The 17,757-nt window shown below is 40.3% G+C and overlaps 1 protein-coding gene across 1 annotated transcript in view; it reads left to right on the plus strand.

The window, feature by feature from the left end:
* The window catches only part of nrxn3a (neurexin 3a), a 288,371-nt gene that overhangs the window by 45,811 nt on the left and 224,803 nt on the right, over positions 1-17,757 (plus strand). Inside the window, exons 5-12 of the mRNA XM_062522061.1 lie at positions 2,135-2,338; positions 4,798-4,824; positions 9,085-9,204; positions 11,104-11,485; positions 12,030-12,217; positions 12,376-12,549; positions 15,260-15,274; positions 16,508-16,534. Coding sequence (XP_062378045.1) covers positions 2,135-2,338; positions 4,798-4,824; positions 9,085-9,204; positions 11,104-11,485; positions 12,030-12,217; positions 12,376-12,549; positions 15,260-15,274; positions 16,508-16,534 — 1,137 coding nt within the window. The remainder of the gene's footprint in view (positions 1-2,134; positions 2,339-4,797; positions 4,825-9,084; positions 9,205-11,103; positions 11,486-12,029; positions 12,218-12,375; positions 12,550-15,259; positions 15,275-16,507; positions 16,535-17,757) is intronic.

A 17,757-nucleotide genomic window follows, 5' to 3' on the forward strand; every position in this document is an offset into this window, starting at 1 on the left:
CTTTCACACTCACCGACTCCCCCATATGTATCCCTACCTCTGTGTGTCTCTCTCTTTCCCTTCTTCTTTCTCTCTTTCCCTCCCTTTTTCTCTCTATCCCTCTCTCACACTTCACACCTTCCCCAAGTCTCTCCCTGCCTCTGTCTGACATTCTCTGTGTGTCTCTTTTTCCTGTCATGTAGCCCTCTCTCACTCTTTTTTATTTCTGTCTATTCTTCTTTTTCTTCTTCTCCTGTGTCACTCTATTTCTCTCTTTCTCTCTCTCTCACACACACACACACACACACACACACACACGCTCACTTTCTCTCTCCCGCTCTCTGGCACACAGACTCCCACTTTCTCTCTCTCTCTATCTCCCTCTCTCTATGGCACACACACACTCCCACTTTCTCTCTTTCTTTCTCTCTATATCCCTCTCTCTCATACCTACCTGCTGCCTGTGGAGGGGGCATGCCTGCAGATAAAGAGGTGCAATCTCAGCCTCATCACTGCGTGTGTGTGTGTGTGTGTGTGTGTGTGTGTGTGTGTGTGTGTGTGTGTGTGTGTGTGTGTGTGTTTGTGTGTGTGTGTGTGTGTCGGTGGAGAGGGCACATGCCTGCAGATAAAGAGACACAATCTCAGCCTCATCTGGGCGTGTAAATGAGCCTTCATGCGCTGCTGTGCTGGGAAGGAAATGCGTTTGGCATTTAGCACAGCTGAAAAACTCCCCCGCTTTACCTGCCTGGAACGTTAATGGCAGTCAGCATGAAAGGAACTGTGTATGTGTGTGACAGAAATACAAAGAGAGAAAGTGTGTGTGTGTGTGTGTGTGTGTGTGTGTGTGTAAGGGTGCAACTGAGTGAGACCGAGAGAGAGAGAGAGAGAGAGAGAGAGAGAGAGAGAGAGAGAGAGAGAGAGAGAGAGAGAGAGAGAGAGAGAGAGAGAGAATGAGTGAGAGAGAGAGAGTGCTGTGAAATATGTCTATTGTGTTTTCACCCTGTTCCAGTCACTGTGTCATGTGTGGCGAAAGACTCCTTTAATTTGACTCTGGCGTTAGTCCTGCTGCGAGCTTTATTTGCAGCAGTGAGCGCATGCTGGTGTGCATTAATGAGATGCACTGTGCAGTGTGGCAGTACTGTTAGCTCAGTGGTAACCACGGCAATAGCGTATACTTTAAGTGCTTTCATCATCCATGCCACGGTTAGCACACACACACATCAAACAACCATCCTGCCATCTTCTTGTATTTTAAGACTCGCCGTCCACTACATCCACAATCTACATGTCTGTTTTATTGTGTTACAAGTCTTATCTACTTATCTTCACCATCAACAGACCTGCACTGTGGGCCAGTATGTGTTTATAAATGCCTTATTAATGTTGATAACCAGCCTCTACTTCCTTGTTAGTGTGTGTTCATAGAGCCTGCATCCTGGTTTTGGTGTTCCCATCAGTGACTTCCATCCTACTTATTCATGATTGTAAAGGCTTAATCGTAGCATTTTATTTTAGGGAACATAAGTATTTGCCATTGCCATAGCATACATTGCTTATATGTGCGTGTATTAGTGCCCAGTAGGGTCTGTTTTAAGTATCATTAGTTATGTACCGGTATTAGGCCTTTATACAACAATTTCTTATTCTTAATGGATAGGCCATTTATTCTTGATAAAGTCTATGAGCTTTGGTTTGATCCAAAGGGAGGAAGAATAAATCACCTATTCAAGGAATATAAGAAATTGATGGCTAATTGCTAATAAATGATCATTGATACTTAATACAGACTTATCGGATGCTAATAACATATTAGTTCTATTGTAATGCCTTACACATGCTCTCTAAAATAAAAATTAAATAAAAATAATTTATTTTAAGCCGTGTTGGTGTATCTTCATGTGACCTGGTATAGCTCCTGTTAATAAATGCTTTATTAATGACAATAATTGCTGCTGGTGTACATGATGACTAAGCGGCGTGTGGGGTTAATACATGCTTTATTAATGAGAATAATTTCATGTAATTGCTGGTGTACTTGACTAATCGACATATTGTCTATAAATGCTTTATTAATGAGAATGATTCCTGCTGGTGTACAGTCCATGATGACTAAGCGGCGTGCGTGTTGTGTTGTGTTTGTGTTTTCCGTGTGCAGAGGCGTCCATCTTGAGCTTCGACGGCAGCATGCACATGAAGGTGGTGATGCCGTCGGTGATGCACACAGAGGCGGAGGACGTGTCGTTGCGCTTCATGTCGCAGCGGGCCTATGGCCTCCTCATGGCCACCACCTCCCGCGACTCCGCAGACACCCTCCGCCTCGAGCTCGACGGCAGCCGCGTCAAGCTCACGGTCAACTTAGGTATCGTATGACGCGACGCCCCCCCTTCCTCTCTTTCTCTCGCTCTCTCACTCTATCTATCTCTCTTACTCCCCCTCTCTGTCTTTCTATTTCTCTCTTCACGTCTCTCATCCTTTTTTCACAATACTAATTTTACGTACTTCCTCATATAACACAATTTATCATTTGTCTGATTTGCTAAATCTTACACAACTTACCTTTGTGATTTTTTTTTTTGAGAGGCTCGTAATGCCGTTTTGTGCATGGGTTCTCTGTAATCCATATGTGGAAACATATATTAATTTGTTTGTCAACAAACTGTTCTCTAATTTCTGATATATATATATATATATATAGTATAATCTATTTTTATTTTCACAAATCTAAAGACTAAAGCTATTTTTTTCCCCCCGGGTCATCCTTTGTACTGACCTCCACATAATCATTCCCACTGTCTTTGAAAGCAAACCGTTCAGAGACAGTCACAGTACTCAAAAGAGATAGCATAACATAGTTTAAATATCGGAGCTGTAGATTTAAAGACATATGAAGTCATTTCTTTCCAGCGCAGCTCGTCTCACTCAATCTGAGATCATCTACTGAAGTGCTGTGACTTTCTAAATTTCAACTTACGACTGACCAACGTCCTCTTCTCATCACTTCCGCATATAGCTAATGACGTCATCATCGTTGCTTTCCCAGTTTTGTTCGACGCCATCCGTTTTCTGTCTCTCTCTCCGTTTGGTTTGAGGTGTGAGCTGTTGTCTTCTCTTCTTTGGGCTTTTTTCTGTTGTTATGAGTTCCCAAACACATCCCCCCCCATGCTTTGTCAAAAGATGGTATTCACCCCTTCAAAGGCCTTTAGCCTGCGGCCCGGTCAGTAAACAGCCCGATGTCAAAGCTCTCAGCTTCACCTGCAGTTGGTAGCACACAACCTTCCCTCCCCTACCACGTCTTAGTCACACACACACACACACTCACATAGAGAGACACACACCTCTGCCTGTGTGTTTTAGACTCACAGATAATGCAAAGGCACAATTGTGTCACAATTCTAGCTCTGTAATCGTAGATATGATATGACACCACCCAGGCAGTAGAAATTCACGTTTATAAATATTGTGTCCCTCTCTTTAGCTAGTGTGAGTGTAAATAAGCTCACACTTCTTTGTGTTAACCACAATTGGCCTTCTTGTTGCCCTGTTGTGAATAGTTACATTGAGACGAGGCATAGAGAGTTATCAATAGTTTTGATCTTTCACAGACACTAAACTTATCTCAGCTTCATCCCCACAGCAGTATGCGACTAGTGCCTGTCACAGGGCAAAATATAAATCTCAATCCCAAATGCTTTGATGATTTTAGACCAATGTTCTTAGCCCTTTGTCCATACATTTGAGTTTATCTATTAAGAAAACAACTGAAAAAAAACGGCTTCTTAGATCTTGTCTCTATGTTGTACCAATTTTACCATTCCTTTTGGTACGTCAGACGCCCCGTAGAGTTGCCGTAGGGAGGTCTAGTAGCCACTGCACGGTGCTAGTGCCTGTTGGATCGAGGCTGTTTGCTCCCACTTTTCTGTTGCGGTTGACGACACATGACCCACCCAGCCACCTGGAACCCAACCCAGACGACAGTGCTGCTCACAGCACTGAACAAACAGCATCCAAATTCTGGCGTCCAAGACGTCCTTGTATCGAATCCAATTTACATATGGATTTAAAGAACAACATCTCTCTCAATAAAATGTGCAAAATAAAATACCTGAGAAAAAATGTTTGCTCTTCTAAAATCATAGGTACATGAAAACATTATGTTTTCAAGGACCTTGAACTCCTGGATGAGAGGCCAGCACCACCTTCTTGCTAAATATCAGACATATGTTTTAATAGCCTGTTTAGACAACAAGCTGGTGCAAAGGCGCGGGGGCTTGAGTCTTTGAAACGCTTCTTGAAAACGCAATAAATTAACACATAGCCTTGAAAACAATGAACTCTGGGTTGGAGGATCCATGTAGTTGGAAAAATATAAGCGGCCATTTTAGTAGACATATATATTATATATCTATGCCAATAAGCATATAGCATCAGTGAAAATTTAGTTTCCATGAATATTTGTCTCCATATTGGAGGGATACAAACTAGAAGCAGAATTCTCAGATGCAGTCTAGCTTAGTCACATCATCTGCATGTAGATATGAAATCCAGGTTTGAATCATACATGTGATATACCTATTATGTAGGCTATAATTGTAAAGAATTGTAAAGAAATAGAAGTTATCCACAGTCTGTGTAGTGAGGGCCACATTGAGGGTCTCTCTTGAGTACTACAGTAAATGCCCTTAAGTTAAAACCCTGAATAAAATGGCCGCCGTTCTGCATGTGGACGTCCCCGGAAGGGTGGATTGATTGTTCTTGGATGTCTGCAGCTGTAACCTTGAAGGATGCAATTTCATCTGTCATTTATTCTCCCCCATCTAGACTGTATCAGGATAAACTGTAACTCCAGTAAGTTGCCACTCAAGTTTCATTTTGCTCTTGACTATTGTTGCCCTGCTGATGTGAATGTGAATCTTTGAAAAGCCTGCTATTTCTCCCCTGCTCCCACTGAGCTCCAGTGTCCACTCCCAGGTTTCATGTACAGTAAGGGTCAGAGGATTACAGGCAGAATAAGCAGCTCCAAATGATGAATATTGGTGACTTAATAATCTTTTTCTTTCGCTACCTCTTCAACAGCAACGTCATGCTCAATGTGCAATCATGCAGATATTTCAAAGCTGTTGTAGACACATACAGTAGATAACTGTAGAATGTATCTTTAGTGCTGCCACTTTTACAATTGAATTTCGGAAAAAAAAAAAAACACGTCTTTCCAATGAACTTATTCCCCAACACAAATAGTATCTCCATTGCACAGTTTCTTTAATTATGCAAAACAGATCATTTACTTTTAGTTGTAATTTAGTTTAGTAAGTTTTGCTTCAATTTAATTTGGCTGGATAGTTACCGTACTAAAGGGTTATCATTGTCAGTGTTGAGTTATACAAAGACAGGATCAGCGTCCATCGACTTCTATTGAATTAATCCATAGCCTACATTCCAATGAGTTATGCGTATGTCCATATTTAACACATTCTGTCTAACAGTTTAGTCCCCATGCCATGTCCTACAGACATTGAATAATAGGCTACTTATGAGAATAATAAAACTGTAATGAAACAGTATATCGGTAGTGGTACAGCATCAGTGTTGTTTGAACCCACGTTTTATCCTTGGGATACCCTGCTTACAGTCATCCTTCATCTCAGATTTAAAATAGACAGAATAATCTGGTAGCCTGATATTATGACGAATCCACCCACAAACCCCTTACACAACTTCCTGGCGGCCCCGCACTGTAGCAAGGCTTGCTAGGAGATCTGATGCACTTTGTGTCAAATGCATGGAGCCTTGTCTGGAGATTGAGAAATGCTCAGACTGATATCACATGAAGCATTTATTCTAGTAATGTGTTTTTGGTTTATTGGTTTATTTCATGCATCAGTCAAAGCTTTATCTGCTAATGTAGTCTGAGAGAGAGAGAGAGAGAGAGAGAGAGAGAGAGAGAGATTGTCTCTATATTTAGTGATGCCATTTTCTTAGCAACAATTTCGACAAATGCACCTTATTCAGAAACCTTGTCAGTACTCTTAAGCATGAACAATGCCGTCTCTGACTCCACCACAAGAGGGCACTCTTTGATAGTGTGTCACAGATAAAACAACAACAAAAAAACAGCTGGACCTTGCAGTAAAAACCTTCATATGATCCTATTTCTGTTAACTCTCAACTGCAAGTCCTCACATGTGAAACTGTACATGTGACAACAGGTGATTAGATTCTGAGATTATGCTTTCATTGACAACTGTGAGGAAATCAGGCAAATTAAAGTTTCTTGCCATCATCCAAAATGGCCTGCATATTCATACTGTACATAGAGACTATACATACTTTACTAAATAATCAATAAGTCAAAGTAGAATTATGATGTTTGTGGAATAGATCTTTGGCACAGATTGTCAGGTAAATGCTATAGAAGGGCCCGGGTGTACCTGAGCCCACACAGGACATTGAAATTATGCTGCATCAGGATTCAGAGTGAAGCTTGATTGTGATTATTTTTGGGCCAGCTCACTTGCCCACTTTATGTATTTTCCTGCCAGTTTATGCCTGGCAGTGCCACTGCGCTGGGTCATCACTGCCAGCTGTGCCCAAATCCAAGCTATAGGAGCCTGCGGGTGCTCAGACATGTGGCATTCTTAGAACTCACTTTCGTATATTCCGAGAGAATCTCTCAACACTGAAAATGATAAGCCATAAGTTATGTGGTGGGTAGCGTAAGGAGCTGGGCTAGAATGCATTAGCCTGTAAAGTTGTGGGTTCAATACCCAGCTTCCACATTAGTGCTCTTGTAATTCATATAAATGTTAATAATACATATCATTATTAAATATAGATAATATTTTACACCACTATCAGCTAGTAAATAACCTGAATCAGATTATGAAGTCACCATAACATCCAATTTAAATTTATTTGGCGACACTGCAATATTCCATTTAAGACAGCTTCGTCCTGTAATGATGTTTGAACAACAAAGTATTTCCTCCTCAGAGATTTGTTTGCCCTGCTTCATGTAGTAATCAAGGAAAGGTACAGTATGAAGTAGACTTTGTTTATAAAAAAAAATGTGGAATCATGCAATGTAAGATTAATTGCACAATAATTATCAGATGTACAGAGACACGCATTCAGTAGAACAACATAGAGGTACCCATTTAAGGTTTATAATGTAGTATTATGTATCTCATAATTTGATGCACCAGCCTGGAAATAATCTACCTGTGTGGTCAAATGGCTGGTCTCTGTTTGACAACAAATCCCTTTATAGAGAAAGATAATTGTCTGACAATTACAGTATATAAGTAATTTCTTGACCTGACAAAAAAAAGTATGTATTAATTTACATTTAAATTAATGATTAATCACAGCTACTTTTACTCATGAATAGGTCTTGCATACCTTCAATGATCATTCATCTAAATGAGACCGGTGAAATGTGAATAAAACATATAATACGAGACATATAAAATTTGTAACTGTTTGTGTATATTCGAATGCTAGACTAACCCCTGTGTTGTTTTTTTCTCTCTGAAAGGTAAGAATTCTAACACTTGTATTTTTGTATTGATTTCAGTATTGCACTAACTTCTCCTAATTATTCTCTAAAGGTCACTGTAAAATATGATATCATTAAGCGCATATTATACTGTACATTTAGACAATGGCTAATTGTTAGTTTGTTGAGACAGATGACACTGTTGATACTGATTATGTCAGTGCTAACAGTGTCGACATTAACGACATTTGAAGCAAAGGTAACTAGTTAGTTTACCTTCTTTATTTTGTATCTGACAGTGTTTGATCATGTTAAGGAGAGATAAACACGTCATGTAACTCACATTTCTCTACTCACTAGGTAGTTTTTTTTATTGTCTTTTTTTTATTATAATAATATTCGGGCACAGATATGCCAGACAGATCGAACATGTGTCCTAACTTGTAAGCAAAAGAAGAACTAACGTTTGTCCAGAACTGTGACTGCAAAGAAAAGCAAATCCAAATTCCATCCAGCGTATCAGATTCTTTGTTAAATGGTTTCCAGAGCGTTTTCACAGCAGGTGTTCTTGCACTGTTGTTACCGCAGCCATTGGTTTTGGGTTTACACCTGCCCGATGGCCCACTGATGAAATCTGACCAATGAATTAGTTCATGGACAGTTTTAAATCATTTCCACTGCAAGGTCACCCTGTAATGGCACCCCTGTAGACACCACTGGCCACATTATCACCGCTGTGGGTGAGGTTTCTGATCCAGCTGTACCTCCCTGCTGATACAAATGTGTTCGTCCTTGAGAGTAATGCTCTTTGTGGCGAGCGGAATCTGTGAATGCTGGTCCTCAGCAGGGATAGCCCATTCTGAAGGAGCTATAGGGAGTTGTTAGAACTGGGGGAGTGAGGATACTGGCTGGTTGGGCCCTCTGATGCCTGCTGTTTACAACACTGTCCAGATGAATAACTGATAAAAGCCAAAAGGGATTTCCTGTGTTTTCCCAGTCTCCATAACATCCCCTGCCATATAATATATAATGTTCTATATCATACACAAGATACCCTAATGCTGTTCAGCGCAGAATTTTCTCTATACAATAAGTCATTTTAATGTGTCTAACGACTGAATTCAAATATTACTTATGAGTGAAATTTAACTTGATAATAATGGAGATTCATGTCCATTTTATCTAAAATCAATAACGTTTATTTCCATTTACCTCATTTAGTTGAACATTGAATGGTATAACAAGACCTTATTATGAGTAAAAGGTTTGTTTGTGTAGACAGTCAGGATATACTTCAGCAATGACAGACACTATGCTTCTCATAGAAGGTGGAATAATTGTTTTAGTTGTAATGAATGATTATTGAGATCTACTGAATCAAACCTCTGCTTTCTTAGCACAATATAAACTTGAAATAAAACAAAACGCTCAAAGAGTGAACAGTGAACACCCCATTTTGTACAGAACTGTTACAAGCCATGAGTCATTACTATTCGGCCACCCTCGTATGTCATTTCCTGTGGATTGTTTGATGGCACAAAGAGGAAAGCAAAGGTTTGATTGGTTCGAAGCAGACCTGCATTAACTTTGTGCTGACTCGTCATCCTCAGGCAAGGGACCCGAAACCCTGTATGCCGGGCAAAAACTCAATGACAATGAGTGGCATACCGTGCGTGTGATCCGAAGGGGTAAAAACTACAAGCTCTGGGTTGACGATGACGTAGCTGAAGGTACTTGCTCTTGGTTTTGAAAAAAAGTGAACTGAGATTGAAATCTCAAAAAAAGAAAAAACATTGTGAGCTTTATTGCAAAAGTTATCTGACATCTCCATAAACTTTATATGTCTTCAAAACAGATTGTGCTTGTTATGAAATGTATACAAGATGTGTTTCCTGATTATGTTATGTCATTTTTCCGTATATAATCCGAGAAGTAATGTGTTTGAATATTTGTGCTTTAAATCACATTTTGGGTTTTTCAGTGTGTTCTTGTTATGTAACCTAATAAAAACGGTTGATGATACACCCCCTACTAGCAATGAAAAGCTTTAATGGCAAAGAATATGAGGTCATGTACAATTTACCCAGTTTACGGTGCCAGAGGCAAACGCATTACATAAGCGTCAAGAGAGATGGAAATTTGTTAAAAAAAAAAGAAAGAAAAAAAAAGAAAACTGCTAGCTGTTGACATAATGTTGCTTTTTTTGGAGAAATCCCAGATAGCAATTAATTGGAACACTTTTTTTCTGATCTGGAATGAAGCTGTATCAACTCAGAGTCACATCACAACATACTGTAGTGGCCTTGGTTATTTGGGACAGGGCCTGGAGACATGATGCACATATTATCATAGCTAACATAAGAGTTATACAATATATGACTTTGACATTTCTCATTTTCACTTAGTTAAGTAAGTCGGATTGGGTATCACAGGTCATATAATTATTAACATGATGCCAATGTGGCCTATATTTCTGAGAGTGGGTCCAGGTCAGAGAATCACGAAGCATGTCACCAGATGCTGACAGAGGTCACTGAGTTTACTGATGAGCCAGCTAACTATTTCAACAGGGCACACACTTTATTTGAATGCTCCCCTTTACTGTAGACGGATTACACACAATAAGAGGATAAATCTGCACTTTGTGTAAATTAAGATTTGTATTGTTGCACAAATGTGTTTTGCCATTCTTCCTCACTCAGTGTGCTCCGGCAAAGTGCAGACTTTTCTCTATTTTTTGTCATTGAGTTCAAAGTTTGGTTCAGCACTCTTGTATAAAGACTAAGTGAAGCCTACTCATATCCATGTGTCTACTCAGAGTAGACAAACAAGCCATCAGTTGAAATGGTGTACGACATGATCATGATTAAGGTTCAGGTTATTAGAGGTTGGGTTTGGTTAGGGTGATGCTCAGTGAACAGTTAGGAAGACTGAGCATCGGTTAACAACAAGCCATCTGTAAAGGTGGACTATCCAAATAAAGAGTTGTCTTTACCATTACCTTGGTGTCTCCAGAGTTAAAGAGGATTTTTCACATAAATCTCTGTTTCTCAAAGTCACCAAGTACTGTCAGTATAGTGGTGTAGTCGAATTACTGTATCTGTAGTGGGTAGACTGTGATGGAGTCTAGGTAGCTGTAGTGACACCCCTGGTGGGTATACAGTACTGTATTGTGATCAACCCCAATTGTTAATACCTATCCTTGCCTATTTTAAGTGGGTATACTGAGATGGTGATGCTTTTTAGGTGGGTATACACTGCATAGTCCTGTGTATCATACAGACTACACCACTGTGTCAGTATGAACAGTGCAAATTGGACCACAGATGCAAATTAGCTGTATAGCTAAATCTGGTGCAGGAATTGTTCTGTACATGGCCCCTGTCAAATAAACAAATAAATAAACAAAAACATTTTTTTTCTTTTCACATAACTCTGTGACTTCGAGAAATAAAGATCTATGTCTTTAAGCCTGGGAAGAGGAACAAATGACTGTGTTGATTATCTTAGGTGCTGTCCACGGTCCAAGTGCCATGACAGCGGCTATTGTTTTTAGCTGTTTGTTTGTTTGTTTGTTTGTGTGTTTGTTTGTTTGTTTGTGTTTGTTTACCCTATCCCTGGGCTTACAGGTCAGATGGCGGGCGACCACACGCGGCTGGAGTTCCACAACATCGAGACGGGCGTGATGACGGAGCGCCGCTTCGTCTCCATGATCCCGTCCAGCTTCATCGGGCACCTGCAGAGCCTCAAGTTCAACGGCATGCTCTACATCGACCTGTGCAAGAACGGCGACATCGACTTCTGCGAGCTCAACGCCCGCTTCGGCATGCGCTCCATCATCGCCGACCCCGTGACCTTCAAGACCAAGAGCAGCTACCTGAGCCTGCCCACCCTGCAGGCCTACGCCTCCATGCACCTCTTCTTCCAGTTCAAGACCACGTCCCCCGACGGCTTCATCCTCTTCAACAGCGGCGATGGCAACGATTTCATAGCAGTCGAGCTGGTGAAGGGGTAAGCTATAGCAAAGATCCTTAATTATTGACAAGATAGAGCAACGTAATGCATCTCTACGGAAGCAAAATTCAAACAGTTCCTGTCTGCGTGTTGCAAAGACGTCATAGAGGAATATCGATCTCTGTCAGATTGGTAAGCAGTTCAGTTCGAATGTAACAGGTCTGCTTAAAGGGGGATTTAGCCCCCCTCCCCTTTGCGAAGATAGAATGCGGAAATGATCGAACGTTTGCGCCTCTCGCTCCGCTTTAACCCTCTCTGGCTATAGACAGGAATCTCTGGGGCGGCAGTTTCATCTGTACCGAGAGACATAGGTTCCAGAGACTGTTTTATTGATGCTAGACATGACACTAATCCCATTTTTTTCTTTGTTTACTTCAACAAAATTGTATTTGTTTATTATTCATTGGTTGATTGCTTTGTTAGTTGGGATGGTAAACCTTTTTCGTTGTATTGCAGGAAGAGAGCCTTCAGGCTACGTCATCCGTGAGCTAAACTAAATTAGTTTTGTTGTTGCTTTGTCTTCCACGTTTCTGCTCCATAGGTACATCCACTATGTCTTTGACCTTGGTAATGGCCCCAATGTCATCAAGGGCAACAGTGACAGGGTGCACGACAACCAGTGGCACAATGTGGTCATCACCCGCGACAACAACAACGTCCACACTCTGAAGGTCGACGCCAAGGCCGTGAGTCAAGCAGTCAACGGTGCCAAAAACCTGGACCTGAAAGGTGGGCGTCCAATTAAAATGTGCTGATTCGACACATACACACACACACACACACACATTGAGGCCGTACATTCGCAGAAGTGTCCGTGATGACCCCGCATCATTTCATGTCTGACTCGTCTCAAAGTGTCCTCTTCCTGTTTGGCTTCTCTCACGTAGGTGACCTCTTTATCGCTGGCCTGGGGCCCGGTATGCACAACAGCCTCCCCAAGCTGGTGGCCTCTCGGGACGGCTTCAAAGGCTGTCTGGCGTCAGTGGACCTGAACGGGCGGCTCCCCGACCTGATTAACGACGCACTGTTCCGCAGCGGGCAGATCGAGCGCGGATGCGAAGGTACCCCCTCCTCTAACACTAGCTCAGGGAGTCCTTTCTTCCTCATGAACTCCAACAGTAGCACCAACAGCAGTGCCATCACACTCACGCCACTCCATCCGTCTGTCTTACTGACTCTGCTTGCCGCCTCCCTCACCCACTCCGCCATCTCATAGGCTCCCCATTACCCACCTGTCTAGGCTGACTCATCATCTTATAGGCCACATTGGTCGCACAGTGATGATGTCATAAGCCAATCTCCATGCACATAATTATGTATTTTGTTTTTTTCTAACACCTTTTCAGTGTAGTAATGCAGGGAGATTTAACTGAAGTAGTTGTAACATGACTGTCTGCGTTTTGTATTTGTGTTGTATGAGTAATTATGGAGCAACAGCAACAAGTACAAACTATAGTATTAGAAGTGGATAGTCAGTCTCATTATTTTACAACGCTAACTTGAAGTAACCACTGTTCTTCAGTTAGTGTTCTCCCTTTTACCTTTGAACATCTAGAAAGGGTGATAAGAACTCTGGAGAAAATCTAGAGAAACTGTAGAGAAAATTCAATACAAGTCCATAGATGCAGTATATGCTATTATTATGCCTATAGGGTCTTACCCAGGCCCATTTCCCATCCGGATTGTAAATAATCCATTCTGCTTTTCTATTGAGTATGTCAGTATTTATGAAAGGGAATTCTAGAGTTCGAGGACTAGTCATTTCTTTGGAAAGGCTCTTTTGTAGATCTACTAAACTCCCATCTGTGAGTGACCAAAACACATTTTGTTAAAATTTAAAAGACAGATGTTAATTAATAGGTCAATTTAGGAATTATTTTACTCACTCATGTCATAGACCCTGGATCTAATCTGGAATTGCTGCGATGTCCTGAATAATATCTTGACAAACAAATATTGTAGTCCAATTGTGTTGTCAATTCAGACCAAATATGCCAAATGTTTCAGGACATTTTCACAGCAATCCTTCACAATATGTGTCACACTCTTAACAACAGGCAGCTCTTCACATTCCCAATTATACTGTAGTACAACATAGCTGCAGCTTATGTACAGTAAGAAGCTTAAATAACAAACATCAATTATTATTTTGTGAAAAGGGCATGGACTTCATCTTTTGCCATACAGTGAATATGTGCATGTTATCTGCTTTGTTTTAATGTTTATGTTTTCCTGATTTATGTGCAACCATTTTCTGTATATTTAATTTATTCTTGTATCTTTTTTTTTTTTAGCTTAGCATGCATGTCATTGTTTAACTTTTGCATTGTTTTGTTGTTGCTCTGTTTGATTATTATTATTTTTTATGATTCTGTTACGGACATACCCAATCATTAGTATGCTATGCTGTACATTATATTTTACCTCATCTCATAATAAAACAAACAAAAAAACAAACAATTCATCTCAGTCCACTCTCCTCATTCCTGCTTATCTATGTGGTCATGTGGGAGGTGGAATGAAAGCACATGGCCCATGCAATGTGAAATATCCATTGATAAATATTCATGTGTTATTTTTCAGAATAAAAGTCTGTAAATAATGTCTGTTTGGTCGTTTGTTGTGTCATCATCATTGTCATTATGTCTGCAAAGTTTAATACAGTCACAGTGTTTTATGCATATTATATGTAGCTGTGAACGAATGTGTGAATGTATGTGTGTGTGTGTGTGTCTGTCTGTGTGTTAGAGAGAGAGAGAGAGAGAGACTGTCTGTCTATATTCATGCGTTAATGTCTTTTTGTTTCAGTCCAAAGCTCATACTACGTCAAAGTATGTTAGTCGTGTAGAAAGTATGTACCATATATGGCGCCCACTAGTATGCATATGATTTAAGATTTAAGTAAAGTGGTTGTTGCAGATATTGTGGGTTGTACTACTGTAAATACAGTATATTTTATACTTGATATTTTATGAGCAATGTCAAGCGGAGCTTTGAATAAGCCAGGTTAGGTACTCTAACATACATTACACAGATACAGTCAACAGCGACAAAGAAAAAGGAAAATGTAGTTAATTTTTAGCTTCATATTCCCTGTCAATAGACAACAATGAGTGATTTTGGAGATGCATTAGAAAGACCATGACACAACATAATATAAAGCACAGTAGTGATCTCTGATATTTATTTCCTAAACCTGATTTTACTAAATAATAGTAGTAACTTAAATCATTCTGATTAAAAGTTAAAAGATAAATAATCAACAGGTAACCTTCAAAGAGTTTGCCATCTTTGGATTGTGCATGTTGGAAATTTTAACTCGGACGACTGTGACTGCTGCTGCAGTGTTCTCTGCACTGGCTGATCGCAGTGATTTAGACCAGTCATGACCCTCACTGCTGGAAATAGATACAGTGTGAACTCTACTGCCATGCATGCAACACAGAGGGCACTAATTGAAATGACAGGCAAAGTCTAAAGTCCTAACTAAAAGCTAATTGAATAACCACACAAAACCTGCTAATTTACATAACATCAGGAGCATGAACAAACAATAAGCACAAACATTGAGCTTACACCTCACACACCACATGATTGATGGCCTTCGTCATGCACAAGACATTTGGTTTGCCCACTGATTTGACTTTGCACTTTGCCTGGCATTTGAACTGGGGTCCAGAGAGCTTTTTTTTTTGTTTCTTTTGCTTTGGCCTCCTGTCTCGACCTGTCATCCAGACGTGTCTTTCTTCCCCCCCCATCTCTCCCTCACAGCATCCACCAGTGAACGTGAGTAGGCTTATACATGTGTTATGAAAGAAATAAAGTCATAATTAAAGGAATAAACATATATATATATATACATATATATCATATTAATGCATGACAAGGACATGCATCTGTGCACATGGTTTGGTTCTGACTCCGCGCGGGATTTGGCCGATGAGGTCAGACGCATGCACAGTACGGTGTAATGGAATTCTGCGGACGCTAGATGGCAATGATGCTCCACTGCTTAGGAAGGCGTAAGCAGAGACCTGCTAGGGGGGGGGGGGGAGAGTGCACTCACGCAAACAAACGCACACACACACACACACACACACACACACACACACACACACACACACACACACGCACCAACTCTGCAAAGGATTGAAGCGTATTCATTTAGAAATTCTTTAGGATCTTTTGATTGAATTGAGAAGGGTCATTTTCAGTCAAGGCGTTTCAATTGTTTTCCAAATGACAGCAGGGTAGCAGGGACACATTTTAAACTCTGTTCAGCTCCCAGTCTTAAATAGCTAGTATGTGCTTCGTTCAGTGTCTCATTTTTCTATGTCTCACACTAACACAGACTCAGTGTATTGACTATCACAGTCCTAGTCATTTTTAACATCATCATATGATTGAATCAAATGACATTAACAACAGCAATAACACTATTCAAATTAAATTTCTCTGTGTGATCTATGACAATGTCAATGACATGTTTAACATTTTCTTCTTTCAATCCTTATGTTACTCCTATGCTATTGTGTACTGTAGCTTGCTGCTGCTATAGGACAGACATTTACATACTCTATACATTTACACATTCTTTATTCCAACACACTGTAGATTAAATATTCTATGCAGAGAATATTTCAAAGAGTGCTCATGAAAATACCTTAGAATCATTTTAATCATGCAATTTTGTAGATTTTGTTTAATGCTGAGTTTATTTTCTACCATCATAAAGAGAGGTGGTTTGATTATACTCTCTCCAGATCAGTTAAGGCTGGTACCACTGTAGTATTTCCACTATCTGCTGAGAGTATAATCTCTCATCTCCGCTCCATATAGTTTAAAGTCATTGGTGTAATTCATTTTCTATTCATGTAGAGTGTTTTCTAAAGCTCAAGCCCTTCCTAAGAATGGTAGCGCATGTCAGTTAGTAAAGCAGTCGCTTTATTAACCTGAATCATTGACCACCTTACTAACCGTTTGTATTGTTTTCGCTTTTCTGTTCTTTTGCTAACAAAGTTGGTTTCACCAAAGCAGACCTACAAGGTAGAAGGATCAGTTCCATTCTGAGTTCGGCTGAAAGTTGCTCTGTGTAATGTCTTGTGCAATGTCAGCGATTTTTTATATATCGTACCAAACAAACAATCAACACCCAGACATGAAACAGTCCAGGGACCAAAACAGGTCTCAAACGGGTGCTGTTCCGGTCCCCGACTGGGTGCCAAAATGGTTCTGTCAAACAATGTCTTGGTATAAAATGGTTCACTTCTCTTCACATTTACAGCACAAATTATCATCTGCATTATCATCCTGAAAGCCAAAAAGCAGCAAGCGTGTGTGCACGCATATGTGTGTGTGTGAGAGAGACCTGAAAAGCAATGATTGCAGCAACGCTCGTGCATAAATAAAACATTAGCTGACCTGTATAATTACACCGACCCTCCCCACCTCCCTCCACACACACACACACACACACACACACACACACACACACACACACACACACTCACACACTATCTCATTTTGTTCTTGTTTTATGCTAATGGCACCGAGCTGAGTAGCTACTGCTTCTACCAGCTGTAGGAGCTAAGCGTGAGGAAAACCATGAAGTAGCTCGGCGGAGGTCAAGGCCCCGATGCTCTCTTCCTGAATGAGGGCAGTCTGATTGGGGAATATGATTAAGACGCTAATTAAAAGGACAGTGGCGTGAATTCAATTTAAGATCAGGACAGACTGACAGGGTGTTTAATGAAAATGGAGGGAGTGCTTCCACATTAAAAGCAAAAATGTCCACGCCATTGTGCCAAGACAAGGGGGATTTGTTCTGGCCTGTCTACCAGAGACACCTTTACTTGATGTTTATGTTCATTATTAGGCTAATTTTGTGTTGAGGTGCATTTAGTTAGAGTGAGTGTTAAAAAAAAAACAGCCACTGCAGTTAAATCTGAACCACAGAGCAATAGAATCTTAAAACACTACTTTCAAAGGGGTCAATATTGAAGGGTCTCTCACCTGCTTTCAGGAGCCTTACACAAATTTGGTTTTGAACATCATGAAGTGAATCATTTTATCATTCATAGTATCTGTTTTAACACACTAAGCATTACACAGCAAATGCACTTTTGGCTAAGGGATTTTTGTTTGTTTATTTATATTTATGTTAAACTACTTTATGTATTATTTCCTCACTAATTCCTTGCACAAGAAAATTGCATTTAAACACTGTTTAGCTGCAGTTATCTTCAATCACATGGTTGTGGATTTTTGAG

This window comes from Sardina pilchardus, chromosome 20 (genome assembly GCF_963854185.1).
Source record: "Sardina pilchardus chromosome 20, fSarPil1.1, whole genome shotgun sequence".
In the NCBI taxonomy this organism is placed as follows: domain Eukaryota; kingdom Metazoa; phylum Chordata; class Actinopteri; order Clupeiformes; family Clupeidae; genus Sardina; species Sardina pilchardus.